The following is a 16701-nucleotide window of genomic DNA, read 5'->3' on the forward strand; positions in this document are numbered from 1 at the left end:
GCGCGGGCTCCCCCCCCCCCCGTCCTCCTCCCCCAGCGGCCGGTGCGAGGATGGCCCGGAGACCCCGGCACAGGTAACCCGCTTGTCTGCGGGCAATGGGGGGGGGGGGGGCGCGGCCAGCCCCGCTCCGCTCCGCGCCTGTCAGACGGGGCGCGGGAGAGGGAAGGCGGCGGCGGGCTTGCCCCCGGTGGACGGGGCGGGCAGCCCCCCGACCTCCGCGCACCTGGGCTACCGGACCCCAAGGGCAGAGCGAAGCGGTCCCTTCCTTCCTCTCGGAGGCTCCGGGGGGAACGGCAGCCCAGCGGGACGACCCGCAGAGCCGCCGCTTGACGGGGCGCCCGGGCCCGGCGCCGCACGCCTGCCGGACGCCCGCGGCGGGGGGCCGGGGCTCGCTGCCCGCGGGGACCGGCGCGGAGCCCGGCGGGGCTGCGAGCCCCGCGGCTGGAGGGCAGGACAATGTCGCGCTGGCTCGGCGGCGGCAGGTAGCGCGTCCCGTCTCATTCATTCATTCATTCCCGGCGGGGTGGGACGGCAGGTGGGCGGCGGGGGCCGGGCTCCTCGCTCTCCTCGTCGTCTTCTTTTTTTTGTTTTTTTCTTTAATATATTTTATTTCTTCTTGGCACCGGCAGCCCGTTTGCCCGGGCTCTTTCCCCGCGGGGGATAGTTACGCCCTGCGGGGCTTGGCTTTTTCCCGCACACGCCGCTGGGCACATGCCGGAGCGGGGGCAGCGGCGGAGGGGGGGGGGGCTGCGGCTCCGACGGGGCGCCGGGACGGAGCTGTCACCCGTCCCCCCGGCCGCGCTCCCGGGAGAGGGCGATCCCCGCCGCGCCGGGCCGGGGTCGTGGGGCGGCGGGATGGACGGGACGGGACGGGGTGGCGGCACCGCGTGGCCGTGTCCCTGCCGCCGCTGCCGGGCGGGCGCGGAGAGCGGGGTTGTTGTCTAATTAGCCGGGGACGGCGGGTCGGACACGTGGAGGCTTTTTTTTTTTTTTTTTTTTTCTCTCTCTTCTTTCTCTTTGCAGCCCGGCATCCTCCCCGCTTCCCCTCCCCTTTGGCTGCGCTGTGACAAGAGGAGAAAGTCGCAGCCCTGCCTTTCCCTGCCCGTCCGTCCGGCGGGATTGGGGACGGCGACGGGGACACCGGGGCGGGGGTGGAAGAGGCGGGGGTGCGGGGGTGGTGGGGGCTCTTTTTAAGGCAGAGGGGCTTTGCCGTTCCGGGAGGAGGCGGCGGGGCGAGCGCCGGGCTGTACTTTTCGGCGTCAGAGCCGGGTTGTCGCTGGGGCTGGCGATGAATCACCCCCGTCCGTCTCCCCCGACAGAGAAGGGACAGCCGCCCGTTCCCCCCCCCCCCGTCCCCCCCCCAGCCTCGCTGGCGCCTCCCGCAGGGACACGGCGGAGAGCCCGCAGCCGCCCGGGGCCCGACCGGCAGCCCCGCCACGGCGGCGCGGTGTCCGCCTGCCCCGCGGGGAGCGGCGGGGAGCGGGGGCCGCCCCGGCGGGAGCGGGCGCGGGCTCTACCGCGGGAACGGGCTCCGGTGCCCGAATTCCTTCAATCACGGGAGCAGCAGCGAGTCATTTCCTTTCCACCCCCTCTTATTTTTTTTTTTTTTTTTTCCTCTCTCTCTCCTTTTTTTTTTCCACACACCCCCCGCCCCCCCCCCCCCCCCCCCCCCCCCCCTTTTCCCCGTCTATCGTTGCACAAGGCGGTTGCCCGGGCGAAAAGCGCAGCGCTGCTGCCGGGGGAAGCGCTGGAGCGGCGGGGGGGGGGGGGACAGGGGGGCTCCGACCCTCGGTCCCGGGCGCCCCTTCGGGGAAAGGGGGCGGGGGGTGGGGGGGGGGGGTAGACTGCGGGACCGCGGCCGGAGGTGCGACAGAATTTAAAAAAGCCTTAGAGAGGCGCTGAGGGCCCGGTTGGTGGCCAAAAGAGCTTCCCAGCGTCCCCAAATCCCGGGGCCCTTGGCTCCTGCTGGAGGAGGCAGGTAATAACAGCGGGGTTTGCCCAGTCCTGCGGTGCCAAGCGAGGCCCCGGTTATTGAAATAAACCGGGGTTACGTTACTGGCACCGCACTTAAAAACGGCTTTTAACCTCTTCGCCCCTGGGTGTTCGTTCTGCCGCCCGTTGCGGCGCCCGAAAGACGTCGCCGGGCAGGCAGCGTCGCCCGTGGGTGCGTTACCCGGGGCTTTTACTCGCTGCGAAACTTCGTTTTCAGTGTGATACCGGGAAACGGAGCCACAAAACTTCCTCGGGCGTATGGGCAGTGGCGCAGCTGCCCCTCCGTGTCGCTTAGAAAAGCGAATCTGCTTTGAGCGACGGGGGAAGGAGCCCCCTTGGTGGCAGCCGGAGCCTACGGGCTTTGCTGAGGCTCCAGCTGCGATCCCAGGGGTGCGCGCTCGCCTTGGGAACCTCCAGTTAGGGTTCCCCTAGTTTCCTAGTTCCCCTAGTTAGGGTTGTTCCCCCCCCCCCAAATGGTTGCGTGGGATGGGAAATGGGGAGTGAACGGTGGGGCTGGGGGACTTGGGGCACCGTGGGGGCGAGCGGAGGAGGGTGGCAGCGAGGGGCTGGGCGGGTGAGTCAGGGGCCACCCGGCAGAGGCTGGGGCAAGGCCACCCACATCAGGGCAGGCTGTGGAAAAAAAAAAAAAGACTTCCTCCGTGTAGAGTAGTTTTCGTGGCACATGCCACGGGCCAGAAAACAGGGTTGAAGGTGGAAGGTGTGATTAGCCCCGTGAACTGTAAAAGAATATCCACTGAACAGCTTGCCTTCTGGAGGTGTTTGCAGCTCACTCTCTGTATTTCACTGCAGCTTAATTTAAAAAGCGATCTCCTGAGAACAGGTTAACGGGATAAACAATGCCCGATGATTTTATTACAAAATAACTTTATTTTAATGTCTTAGTCATAGCTTAACATACCACAGCATACCGTGCCATCAGATATATCACGGGTTTTTAAGGCTCGCAGCATGACATGGTCTCCTTTCTAGCCACTTGTGGTTATCGTCTCTTAGCTGAAGTGTCAAAACTGCTGCCCGTACCTTAAAAGTTGAAAATAAGTAACTGCCCCACCGGTTGAAAAACACTCTCTTTTAGTTTTAGTTAACTGGGTAGAGCAAGTGCTGCTTGTGAGAAGAGCAGTAGAGTCCTTTTTACCCATAGATAGCCTCTGGGGAAATCCCTTAGTCATGAATTAGGTGAGTAGCAGAGTATTTCAAAAACAGCATGAGGTATTTGGAAATGGAGTAGAGGTAATAAAGTCTTAAGTTAGGGAAATGGAGAGTATAAAAAGGCTCGATCATTCTTCGGTTGCAGGGTATTAAGTACACTTGTCCTCAGCTCTTGTCTGTCCAGACCCATAAATGACAGGCCCATTTTTTATTAGAGCTTATTGCATGTTAATGCTACCACTTACTGGCTTTACTTAATTATGGCAACTTTTGCCTTCACATAGAGGGTCCACAGCCATATTCTCAAGCAAGGTTACTATTGGTTAACTTCTTGTATTTATACATAGTCTGTTTTATTTGGTAACGATGTAACTATCCGCTCTGTTAAACATACAAAAATGCTAATATTTTTTCAGAATGAGCGGCACGAGTTAAAGATTTTGAAGGTGCACTTGTGTAATGGACACAGCCTCTGGTTCTCTTTATTGTCCCAAACATTGTATTTTAATTTGAAGCCTTCATTGGTTGAAAGCTTGCCAGATGTGTAATTCACCACTGATCTAACAGTAAGAGCAGGTCTAAACATGCACAGTAACACGAAGGTTGCCAGCCCTTTGCTTGTATCTGTGGATACCAAAAACAGCAGAACCAGTTCAGAATACTAGAACAACAGAATGCAGAACAAAATCTCGTTGTGCAAGTTTTAAAACTTTTATCTGTGTAACCTTTGTAGGGATTGTAGTGGGTTTTTTTCTTTTTTTTCTTTTTTTTTTTTGTGCTTTGTAATTCAGGAGCTCGAGTCCTCACGTTCCACTCTGTGTCTCACTGTGTTTCCTTCCGCAGTATATATAGTAGCGATGAGGACGAAGAAGATGTTGAGATGTATGATCACGATTACGATGGTCTGCTTCCGAAGACTGGAAAACGTCACTTAGGGAAAACCAGGTGGACCCGCGAAGAGGTAAATCCAAGTTCATCCGTCTCCTGGGTGTAGAAAGACGGAGGGAGCACGGACCACGTTCTTCTCCGAGTTGCTTACCTGCAGACAGAATTCAGCGACAGTCCCACGTATATGAATGAGGACAAAGTTTTCGACCCCTTAGCTACGCTCAGAGTTGTGTTTAACTTTGAGGATCGTTCTTCTCTTTCAAATAAAATGTATAAGCGCCCCTTTTTGGTTTTTTTTTTTTTTTTTTTTAAATGTCCACCGAGGTCTACGTTACAGGTGTGTGACTCTCCCTGTCATCCCTGCTGGAAAAACAGATTAAGAGTCACCTGCAGCAATGCTTGATCGTTACTCTTTTTGTTTGAGAAGGGTTGCTATGCGAGAACTGACGTGTGGTCGGTGTCCCACAGCAGCAGACAACTGTGGCCGAAACTGCTGCCAGCCTTTTGTGCCGCTTGAAATTTTGCACTTTAATTGCAGCGTTACGGTTCTGAGTGGAAATAAATCAAAAGCCGGAAGAAGGCGAGCCAGCAGTACCAAAAATTGAGCATTCAAGATGTATTTTGGTTCGGAAGGTCAAAATGCCTTTTAGTCACGGTACCCTTGTGCTGACTTTCCGGGTAAATTGTGGAATCGGACTCCTTTGCCAGGTGGACATCCTGTGGCCATGTAACTGGTTTGAGTTTATTGTGAAATACATTAATGCAATTCTTAAGCTGTGTTTTGACTTTCTCCTCTCTAACAATGTATATTGATATATAAACAGTGGCAGGTCACCTCATGCAAGCATTTTTTATTTTCTTTTTTTAAAAATCATCATCTGCTCTTAGGGAGGTGGATGTGTTTGTGGCACGGGATGGCCGTGGTGCCCTTCCTGTCACATGAACTGGGAGCGTACTGGGAGGCGCTTGGGAGGTTGCTCCCCTCCTCTTACCTCTTGGAGCAGTTCTTGCTTGTCTTACACTCCCTTCATCTTTCCCTGTACACCCGATTGGTTCTTTTTGCCTTCAGAGTCTATATTTCTGGCCTTATCCTTAAAAATACTGGGCCGAATTTCTTGCTGTTGGGAGTACCCAAGACTCCCTCCCAGCGATCAGGAGCCGTTAGCTTTATTGTGTGTTCATTGTACATGGATAGGCAATGAGCAGATTATTGGAACTCCCATTACTTGCAAGACATCTAAAGCTTAAGGCTGTGATTTTCAGAGGTCCCCAGGCAGCTGGCTGCCTGAGTGTTCCCGAATTTCATTGTTATTCTGGTGCCTGGCATCTAAACGTCCGTGCCCTCCTGTAAATCCAGTGCAAGAATAACAGTTACATTGCTTCTGGCAGTAAAATGGGAATATATAATGCAAGTTAAAGAACAGCGCAGAAAAAGTCAGTGTCTTTCCTGCAGCACAGTAAAGAACCTAGCAAAATCCACAGCAGTAGAAAAATCTCCTGATTTGGGCACTTAAAAAGATGAGAAGACTACAGACCACCTCCCCTTACACTCAGGATGCATAAATAGATGCACAGAAAGCTAAAAGGAGGCAATTTTTCTTGAATGTTATTTCATTTGCGTTATAAGAGATTACGATATTAATTCTTTCTGTTTTATTTTTAATGATTCAGGATGAGAAACTGAAGAAGCTCGTGGAGCAGAATGGCACAGAAGACTGGAAAGTCATTGCCAATTTCCTCCCTGTGAGTGGATATGGGTTTCTGTTTCCAGTTCTAGTGACAACTCTTTTATCAGAGGTTTCCCAGTAAGGGAAAGGGGAGTGGTTGCTTTGTAATTAACGTTTTTGCAGGAGATATAAAACCTCCCCAGATGGAGACCTCAGAAATTTAGTTAGGATGTTGTGGAAGCCCTTAACCTTCCTTTTCCTTTCATTTCTCAGAAAGGGTTGGGAAAATTCAAGCAATCAAAAACGGGGGTTGGAGGGGTGTTGCACGGTAGATGGTCAATGCGACATTGAAACAAAATGTCTCAGCAGAGAGGAAAAACAGCTTTGATGAACTGTAAGTGCGGTTTAGAAGATAATAGTTTTGTGAAGACTTGGGCTGTTGCAGAAATACGGCGTGTGAAAGCACGACAGCGACTGTGCCAGAGGGTGAAGAGTCACTTTGGGTGGTTTTGGTGATGGGATCATCATTGTCTAGTTCAGGGAGCAAAGTGGTAGTCGAGCACCACCTTCTCAGACATTCCGTATATGATTATATATCATAGAATCATAGAATGGTTAGAGTTGGAAGGGACCTTTATGTGTCACTCCATATATTTTACTAGTGGTAGCTGGAATGCGTCGGGAAGAAGCGTGCCTAGATAAGAGCGTTGTCACTCCACCTTCATCTTGGCTAAAGAACGATCTCTTTTGCATGTTTTACGTTTCACTAGAATCGGACAGATGTTCAGTGCCAGCACCGATGGCAGAAGGTACTAAACCCAGAACTTATCAAAGGTCCGTGGACCAAAGAGGAGGATCAAAGGGTAATCAGTTTTCCTTTCATTCTAATTAATGCCTTATTACCGGATTTTGTATGTCGGGGCAAAACTCCCTGAGACTTCGGTGGTCTCACCCAGAGAGACCACCAAATATCTCTCTAATATGACCAGAAGCAGACTGATCCTATGGTTTCGATGCTTAGTATTTGTTCTAGTTTTCTACGCAAATTAATTAATGTTCCTTTGCAGCACTGTCATGTAGAAATGCAGCCTAGAAATGTCTTAATTATTACTAGATTTTTCCTTTTGGGTAAAAGTATAAGTGGGAAGCGGGGAACCTTGATTGTGTGTTAATTTTACCGTGGCGATTTTGAGAAATGTCGTTGAAAATGTTGTTCCACCGCAGAAAAATTTCATTGATTCGTCATGCATCGTTAAATACAGGCAGTTTTTATGTCCTTCTTTGAAGGTAATAGAACTCGTGCAGAAATACGGTCCAAAGCGCTGGTCTGTCATTGCTAAGCATTTGAAGGGAAGGATTGGAAAGCAGTGCAGGGAGAGGTGGCACAACCATTTGAATCCAGAAGTGAAGAAAACCTCCTGGACAGAAGAGGAAGATAGAATTATTTACCAGGCACACAAGAGGCTGGGAAACAGATGGGCAGAAATTGCCAAGTTGCTGCCTGGACGGTAATGACATATACCTTTAGCTCTTAAATAGGGAAAAAAAAAAAAAGGAAAAAAGCTGCAGGTCTGAGCAGTTTGTTTCGGTCGCCTCAGGCTGCACATTATAAATCAAAAAAATCTGGAATCAAAACCTGGAAAGCCAGTGACATTAGATGTGCGTTTTTCTCAGCGGGGAACTGTTCTGTTTGGTCAGTAGATGGAACAGTGCGCTATTTTTACATGCTTTTGATGTTTGCCATAGGTATAAAACCCCAGTAAGTAGAGCAAGACCATAACAGTTTCCTAAATGTCTGTGCAAAGTTATTTGTGCTTGCAATAACTGTCAAAATTCAAATTGATTTAATAGTGAAGGATCAGGCTCTGCAAGGGGGATTTAATTTACGTTCAGCTAAGGGTATGCCTTTAACACGAAATACAGTCTGTTTATTCAAAATGATTTAAGCGAAGGCTGCTTCGACGTTTGTAATTGCTCCTGAAACACCCAGATGATTTTGACCTGTTAAAAATCCACGTATAAAGCAGGAGAAACCGAATTCCTCAAACTCTGGTCCTGGAAATACTTGTCTCATCGAAGGCTTATGCAGAACTTGCATCCCATTTCAGAGACTGGATGTCTTACTCTGTAGTGAAAGTGACTCACCATGAAGTGGAGTCAAGCAAATAATGTAAGCGAGGGAGAGGTTTCCCTTCCCATTTTTATTCCTGCTATTTGGGGAAACATCTTCAAGATCTAAATATAATGCCTAAGATCTTGATGGCCCTTTAAGCGGGCATTCCCTAGGCTGCTTTCACCTTCTAGAGGAAAACAAGAAAGGAATTACTCCTTAGAAAGTGATTTTTTGTAGCTTCCACGCATCACAGATACCGCTTTCAACCATACCATGTGTTGGTGATGTTCTTCAAACAGAGGAGCTGTTCCTGAGCGTACCCTTAAAATCTCGCAGACTTGAGAAATTTGCTTTTTCTGGCTTGTGAGTGTGAGAATTTGATTCTCAATTTTTACTGCAGCGAAGAAAAACCCCGACAGCTTTGTTTACTGAATTTGTGTGTACGGCACGATGGTGTCATTGTCTGGGTGGCCAGTTGGAGAGTTGCTTGGACGTTAGTCTTCTCACGGCTGTTCTCCACAGGTCTTTCTTTCCAGCAATGAGGTACAATAAACTTCCAGTGCAATATTAAGCCGTAGGAAGATGATGTGGGCGGTCCTTTAGGGAAGCCTCAAAGGGCCGTTAGCCTTTCCTTGGCACCTCACCTCATGGGAAAGAAGCGAAGCTGAAGTTGCTAATTTCTCACAGTTTGAGGACCTAAGGCTTAGAGATCGCTTCAAAAAGTACACAAACAACCGTAGCCCTTTTTTTCCCCACCTGCCTGTTATACCGAGCATCTTTCCTGAGAAGCTGAGAGCAGCGTTTGTAAAGCGTTTGGGGGCAGGAGGAAGGTGAGGGAACAGCTCGAGGCTTGAAACAGAAAAGCCAACAGCAGTTTCCTGCCCATTAGTCTCAGCCTGAATTGGAAAAGCTCGTTTTTAAAACTCCTACAAACTTACGTGTTTGCGTTACAGAACCGATAATGCTATCAAGAACCACTGGAATTCCACCATGCGCCGCAAGGTCGAGCAGGAGGGCTACCTGCAGGAGTCCTCCAAAGCCTGTCACTCCTCGGCAGCCCCCGGCTTTCAGAAGAGCAACCACTTGATGACCTTTTCTCACAACCCACCTTCTGCACAGCTGCCAGTAGCCGGCCAGCCCCCGCTGAGCGGTGACTACCCCTACTACCACATCTCCGAGCCACAAAACGTAAGCTCCTGAAAACGTTGGGGTTTGGGGTTTTTTTTGGGTTGGGGGTTTGTTTTTTTTTTTTGGGTTGATTTGGCCATGGCTGATTTCAGGAAGCGCAAAGGGTTGTCTCCCAGTCTTAGTGGAGTCGTGTGTGTTTGATGCCAGGCGAGGACCGCCTTGACTTTGACTTTGGCTTCAGTCGGTGATGGAAATTCATGCTTTTCAAACTAATCGCCGGCATCCAGGTGGTGGAATCGGGTTCAGCATTTTTAACATCTTGTGGGCAGTGACCACGTTCCCGGTTCTGTTTCGTCTAGTGGTGGATATTACAGTTGTTGAAAAGCAGTTGAACCGGGTTAATTCTGTGTTCTCTGTCAAAATCTCCCACGTTCCCTCCAGTAATATTCTGTTTGTGGGTTGCCTGTCCGGACCAAGTAAACAAGTATTGTTTTTAATCTGATTCCTCTTCAATTAATGATTAATAATGAAACAGGCTGCTGCTTCAGACAGTTGCATTGTGGAGTTTTACACGATAATAAATTGCATCTTTTGCACTTTCATATCAATTTAGGAAAAAACTTACAAATGCATCTATAAATTATTCATCTTTTCTCATTCAGGAAGGGTAGATATTTCATATATAAATTTTCTTTCTTCCTCTGTAATGCTGTCATATTCCTAAAAAAACACTTAACTTTTCTTGTCAATATTGTTGGGTGGTTTTTTTCGCTATGTCATCTCCATAGAGTATAAATATTAAGTACCTGAAACCAAAGTGTGCTTGACACAGATTCACCACGCAGGCGGGCAATGTGATAGAAATAATAACTCGTGGTGTCTTTTGCTTTTTGGCCTAGGTCCCTGGGCAGATCCCATATCCAGTAGCACTGCATGTAAATATTGTCAATGTTCCTCAGCCAGCTGCGGCAGCCATTCAGGTAGATAACTTGCGCGTCATCTCAGGGGTGGATTTGTTAAAACATATGCCAAGGCAAAATGCCGACGTTGTGTCCGTTAAGGCAACGTTTTAATGTAATAAGCGCGAAGAGAGAAAACGGGGAAGGTGGGGGAGTCCTAACGTGGCTAATGAGGGCTGCTTCTGGAGTGGATTTAAAAGACGGTAGCTGACATCTGGTGTGATAGTTTTCACTTTCTCCGTTTCAAATGTCTGTACTGAAATTCAGCAGGGACTTTGGTAGTGGAAAACACAATTGACGTTTGTTTCATCTTTGAGTCTAATTTGGCTGTTATAACCACAGGACGGCAAGCCATAAGCATTTCAGTTGCTACATCCTATCAGACCTTTATCTTCTCTTTTCCCTTAACTCTTAATTTCAGAGACACTATAATGATGAAGACCCTGAGAAAGAAAAACGAATAAAGGAATTAGAGTTGCTACTAATGTCGACTGAGAATGAACTGAAAGGGCAGCAGGCATTACCAGTAAGATTGTCACTGTGTGCTTGGATGGAGGGATAGCAGCCTTACCCCAGTGCTTGTCTTTTTAACTTTTTTACTCCCCCTCTGCCTTCCATACTAATCAAGGCTCTATATTTCCGTTTGAAAAGGATGAAACATAGCACATGTATAGTCTGTGTTTGTAAATTCTTTTATTGGAAAAAAAAAACCAAAACAAAAGGCAAATAATTTGCAGGTGTTTTACTTTGCAAAGCGGGAGCAGGGCTGGGCTCTGTAAAGTGACGTGATATTGGAACCGTGATGATTGTACAAAAATGAGAAATCCCACAGATCTTAAATCAATGGGATCTGCATTTCCGGAAGTGTGCAATGGTTCATGTGATGAAAATGTAGTGCCTGTGCGTTAGATTTTTCTCCTCTGTTGCATTCTTTCCTTCAGCTGTGTTTTATACCCTTTGTAAGCTTCAGACTTGGTGCATGTTTGACAGTTTGTTTTACTTCTCCTAATAATGTTAGATTCTTCATAACTGCATGTGTGGAACAAATGCTGGCTATTACTGAAGTCTCACGCTTGGTTGGATAAGCCATTGGATGTTAATGTGTGAAAACCTCTATGTAATTACTTAACACCATCACCAAGGCCAAGAGTCCCCAAATCGTTTTTGAAGATAGGTGATAGCCAGCAGATTTTTTTTATTTTTTTTATTTTTTTTTTTGGGTAATATATAAATTAATAGTAAAACAACTGCATGCATGATACGTTAGTTTGGCCACTTTTTAACTTTAGTTCATGTTTTGCAATTTCTCCTGTTGCATGATCACACTGGAAAGAAACTTCTGTTAATTTGTTCTTCTGCTTTCCTAACCACGTTGATTTGACAGCCTCTTCATTGCATTGGTGTAAGCTGTAGCATTAGACAGGGATAGAAGAAGAGAAGGAGATAAGCAAACAAAAGCAACTCTAACTCTTAAACCCTTCAGCCTCCTACAGTGCTGAGCGCTCAGTAGGGAAATCCTGCCGTTTCTCGCTTCTCACAGAAAACGACTTGCAGACACTGTTTTGAGCTTTTGGAGCAACCCAGTATGAATTGATTATGTGTTAGTAATGATATGTGCTCGTAATCCTGGAAGTAAATTATGAGGTAACTTTGGGATAACAAATACAACGCCGATATTACTTAAAACCAGATCTTGCACTGATGAAAGGAAACATCTTGACAATTGTTTCATAGGCATAAGCTTTTAGATGATGATGCAACTACTTTTATCTTTCCTCCAGTGGCATCTGACACCTTGTGCAATTGCATTGCTAAGTTCCTTCTGCCTTCTCCCCCCCCTCCTTTTCTTTTTTTTTTTTTTTTTTTTTCTTCTTCTTCCTTTAGACACAGAACCACACATCAAACTACCCCGGCTGGCACAGCACCACGGTGGCTGACGGTACCAGGACCAGTGGTGACAGTGCCCCTGTTTCCTGTTTGGGGGAACACCACCACTGTACTCCATCCCCACCGGTGGATCACGGTTGCTTACCCGAGGAAAGTGCATCCCCTGCCCGGTGCATGATTGTTCACCAGAGCAACATCCTGGATAATGTTAAGAATCTCTTAGAATTTGCAGAAACACTCCAGTTAATAGACTCCGTAAGTAGACTTTGCCACCTCAGGTGGATTCGTGCGTGGTCAAGGAGTAAGGGGCGAGGAACTGGGACAGTCCTAAATGTATTTCTTTTTTTTTTTTTTTTTTTTCCCCCCGAGTAACTTCTAATTGCTGCAAGATCCGAAGCTTAGCTTCTGACCTAACAAAACGCGGCTGCTCGTAAATGAAGCCCTCGAGTGTTGGATGCATATGCTTTTTGTTGGTGTCTCCCTTTCCTGCTACGTCTTGGTATGGGAGTGTGATTTTTAGCAAACTGCACAGTAGGAGATTGAAACGGTCTCTCGACCGTTATTAAGTCTCCTTAAAATAAAATCGGAGAGACATCGCGAGAGATTTTAAACAATGAAATGATATTTATATTTGAAGTGGCACATGCCGTAGGTTTATGTCTGGCTGCTCATGTATCTGCATCTTTTTCTAAAAGTTTTTCGTGTAGCTTCAATAGCTGCTTCTCAGAGCTTAAGGAGCTTGCCCTGGTGTCCGTGAAGAACTGGGAAGACGAATTTTAAATGCCAGGTAGCTGACTGGCACCGACATGGGCCTCTTCTCATTGTGGTCTCCGGGATTAGCAGTAACAGCAGTGGCACGCTGAAATACATTTGTTGGTGGCCCCTTCCTTCAGCAGCAGAGGTGTCTGCTTCATGAAGCATCACATCCCTTTCAGCACGTCCGGAGCAGGCGTGCAGGTTGGGAGGAGTTTTGGCTGAAAGCCCAAAGCACACATTTTTTGGGTAGCAAAAGGCACTGTCTTCATACCAAGCAGAATACCCTGGGCAAGTAGAGATAGGATGCTCCATCCCTGGAGGGGTTCAAGGCCAGGCTGGATGGGGCTTTGAGCAACCTGGTCTAGAGGGAGGTGTCCCTGCCCATGGCAGGGGGTTGGAACTTGGTGATCTTTAAGGTCCCTTCCAACCCAAACCTTTCTATGATTCTATAGTAAGGACATCATTTGAGTCATTGTTTCTTTAGGGACTCAGTTGCCAGCAACGTACTAGGATGTTAGACAGTTCGATGTGATCAAGGTATATATTGAAAACACAAGTAAGCCTTCACAGTGTTACTACTCAAATAAAAAGGGTCAAGCTGAATTGAACTGGGAAAGGCTTCATCGTTGTTGTTGTTGGTTACGGGCGTATCCTAGCGCTGTATTTTCATGAGGTGGCACTATACACTGTCTTATAGCTCCGTGCCTCCCACGTTGTTTCAGGATCCTTCATCATGGGGTGATCTCAGCACTTTTGAATTCTTTGAAGACACAGACACTCCGGCTAGCAAAGCTCCCTCAGGCAAAGTGGTGCAGCTTCAGCAAAGAGGGGCCAGTGCTTGTAGACCTCAAGGACACCCCACCACAAACTTGAGCAAAACCATGTCGAGTCAGGGCCCTCCTGGCTCACCAAAGTCCTTGTCTGCCTCACAGGGCAGCGCGGCTCCATGGGTCCTTCTTCGCCAAAGGAGAGGGCACTCCAGCCCCTTAGCCAGTGGCCACGGTAGCACCTTGGGCCTAGGTGACGCCAGCAGCTCAACTCCTCCTAAGCGCTCCCCTGTCAAAAGCCTGCCCTTCTCTCCCTCGCAGGTAGATCAAGACTTCTGCACAGATGTTACTAATTCTCAAAAGTCACCCCAGCCTTAACAATTTAGAAACTAATCCTTTGGAACAAATGACTAATTGCCGTTGCGCTTGTTGATTTCACTCCGTGTTTGAATCTTCTCACTGCTCTTAGTCTTCACCGCTGAGTTTAGATCATCAGCCAGCTAACTGTTGATTCTCTTCTTTTAAATTCATCTGTGGGGCTTGGTTGGTTTGGTTTTTGTTTATTTTTTTTTGATTCGGATCATTTTTGCAGGGGAATACAATTGCTTGCTTTGCTCTTGCTGTTAACTCCTTCAACTACTAGAGTTTAACATTTCTGATCATTTGTAATACTTTCCATCTCTGTCCACTTACAGTATGATTCATTGACCTAGAAAACCCCAAACTGCATTTAAATAGCATTCAGGTTGTGAGACAAACTGACAACAACCAGCAAATTCAAATCACGGCTCGTCCATCCTCCGCCCGGGCCATGTTGGGGTGGAGCGGGATAGGAATGAGGAGGAAAACGGCCTGTTGAAGTGGCCTGGTGTGCACTTCCAAATTCCTGACGTTGGTTGCTTTGTTTCACAGCTGTAGCACTATTTAAAAGTGTTTTGGTTTTGGTTTTTGTTGGGTTTTTTTTGTTTGTCTGTTTGTCTTGGTTTTGCCTTGGTTTGGCTTTAGTCCTTGAAGTCAGAAAAACACTATTTCATGAAGGATAGTAAAAGATTGCATGCAATGATCTCCCACCGTATCTCCCATTACCTGTTAGGTATTTTAATCGTGGATCGTTTATCCAGTGAAATCTGTATTTTCTTAATGCCACTTTTTTTATAAAATTTATTTTAATCCGATGCAAGTTGAGTCTAGAAGGTAATACGGTGAATCATTGCCAGAATAAAGGATACCGCTACGCTCAGAGATTTGTAGACACTAGGAATGGAAACAATATTTTAGGTTACTAGGCAGAACTCATGCAAAAGCAATTTTCTCCAGACTAATATCACCACCTCCTTTTCGGTCAGCTGTTTCCATTCCAAAACACTCCACGCACCCATCACAGGTGGCAGTTTTCATTTTATGCTGTGAAAACGGAGCACTTTGTTTTGAGAGAGGTGATGGGAAATTTATTTTCCTGTCATAAACACTTTATTTACTGCCTTAAAAGCACCTAGGTTCCCCCTATAAATCTGCGTGGAATTTAGCTCCATTTCCTGTGGGTTTAGTCCTGAAACATCCCTTACTCATTTTCACCCAGTTCTTACTTGGGCACGCTGCTCTTAGTATGAATTACAATTTATTTGCTGAAAATCCAAATCGGGCTTTTAAGATTTGGCTCTTAAAGTGGTTGGAGAGTGTTTCTCACTGGAGCAGAGCGTCATTTGCTTTATAGCTTCCCTCTCTAGGAATGCTGGGTTTGGCTTTCTGAGTGCTCCAGCCAAACTGTTGGGTGTTGCTTTGCCGTGTAGTCACATCCCCCACATACACCTACCCCCAGCGTAGGGTCAGGAGAGTCACTTAGAAGGAAATAATTTCTTTTCCTTTTGTTCAATAACGTCAACTTAAGAGCTCAGCCTTGTAATCTGGATGTTCCTGTTGATTTTTCCTTCCCCGACCTGCAGTTCTTAAACACCTCATCCAGCCACGAAAACCTGAACCTGGACAACCCCTCGCTAACTTCCACGCCGGTGTGTGGCCATAAGATGGCTGTCACCACGCCGTTCCACAGGGACCAGGCTTTCAAAGCTCAGAAGGAAAACCACGTGTAAGTCTGTGATCACGTTGTCTTTTCGAATTCCCCAGGGTTCGTAACCAAAGTGCTGGGTCACTGCATGCTTCCTGCAGAGCTGTTTGCTAACAGACACCTTCAGGATTTTCTTAGTTTGGAGTAAAACTTCCACTTCGTAATGTTCGTTAGTACAGAACGATCAGCCATACAGCCTCGCCAGCTTTTTAAATAAAGCCATTCCTCCTTATCACAGTTAAATAGGTGTTCTGCCAGAAAAGCAAAATGGATTCTAGGATTGCAGCAAAATGTTTGTCCGTGTCTTACAGCAAGCCACTGCCTGTGTGCATGTATTTCTGTAAAGAGGTAATATTTTGAAGCGTGTTCCTTTAAAGTTTTTTCCCCTCTTTTTAAAGTTTCAGAACTCCAGCAATCAAGAGGTCGATATTAGAGAGCTCTCCAAGAACACCCACTCCATTCAAAAACACACTTGCAGCTCAGGAAATCAAATATGGCCCTTTGAAGATGCTGGTAAGAAGGAAACAATGATAAAAGTTGCTTTGATATTAGTGCAGAGGGATGTTCTGGGACTTGGATATAACGTTTCTTCCTTTCAGCCTCAAACTCCGACTCATCTTGTAGAAGATCTGCAGGACGTTATCAAGCAGGAGTCGGAGGAATCTGCAATAGTGGCCGGGCTACATGAAAGTGGACCCCCTTTGCTGAAGAAAATCAAACAAGAGGTAAATCTCAAACTTACCTGAGGCAATTTAATTCAGCCGCTCTTTGCTGAGAAACTTATACCAATACGTTTTCTGTTAAATAGCTGTGTCTGTTTTTCTTTCATGTGAGCCCCAAGATCTTAGTGTCGGTTCTATATAGTATACTAGGCATGCCTAATTCATCTCCCATTGATTTCCATAGAAGTCTTTCTGCTGTTTTCAGCAGGGGTTTGCTTGGGCCGTTCTAATGCACTTTTCGTTTGAAACTTAAAAAGAAAAAAAAAAAAAATTAGACAGGAATTTGGATTGAATCTTTCTAATATTGGTGAAAACTATAGAAGAACCCCACGGGGACCAAGCTCCATGGAGTGACTTAGAAACCTGAACATTTGAGGACATTGCATTATATTACTTTGTCACTAAAGTTCTAAAAATACATATATTCTCAATCCTTTCTAGGGGATTAAACTTCTGAATACTGACAGGGCTCTGAGTGCAAGTATTCAAAGTTTTATTAGGTGGGGACTTTTTTGAGAACCTTGAACTTTTTTCTTCTGCAAAGAGCAAGGGTGCTGTAAAAGACAGTACTGTAAACACGCATTGTG

The 16701-nt window shown here is 47.0% G+C and overlaps 1 protein-coding gene across 9 annotated transcripts in view; it reads left to right on the top strand.

The window, feature by feature from the left end:
• The window catches only part of MYB (MYB proto-oncogene, transcription factor), a 29234-nt gene that overhangs the window by 280 nt on the left and 12253 nt on the right, over nt 1-16701 (top strand). Inside the window, exons 1-13 of one of the 9 annotated variants that reach the window (XM_074167117.1) lie at nt 51-73; nt 4006-4123; nt 5722-5793; nt 6488-6580; nt 7005-7225; nt 8784-9018; nt 9858-9938; nt 10339-10443; nt 11802-12059; nt 13283-13648; nt 15271-15413; nt 15791-15905; nt 15992-16117. In XM_074167117.1, the coding sequence (XP_074023218.1) occupies nt 51-73; nt 4006-4123; nt 5722-5793; nt 6488-6580; nt 7005-7225; nt 8784-9018; nt 9858-9938; nt 10339-10443; nt 11802-12059; nt 13283-13648; nt 15271-15413; nt 15791-15905; nt 15992-16117 (1956 nt within the window). Of the gene's footprint in view, nt 1-16; nt 74-4005; nt 4124-5721; nt 5794-6487; nt 6581-7004; nt 7226-8783; nt 9019-9857; nt 9939-10338; nt 10444-11801; nt 12060-13282; nt 13649-15270; nt 15414-15790; nt 15906-15991; nt 16118-16701 lie in introns of those variants that run through there. The other 8 variants (XM_074167131.1, XM_074167124.1, XM_074167165.1 and 5 more) reach the window with 8 other exon arrangements.

Source organism: Numenius arquata, chromosome 2 (assembly GCF_964106895.1).
Source record: "Numenius arquata chromosome 2, bNumArq3.hap1.1, whole genome shotgun sequence".
In the NCBI taxonomy this organism is placed as follows: domain Eukaryota; kingdom Metazoa; phylum Chordata; class Aves; order Charadriiformes; family Scolopacidae; genus Numenius; species Numenius arquata.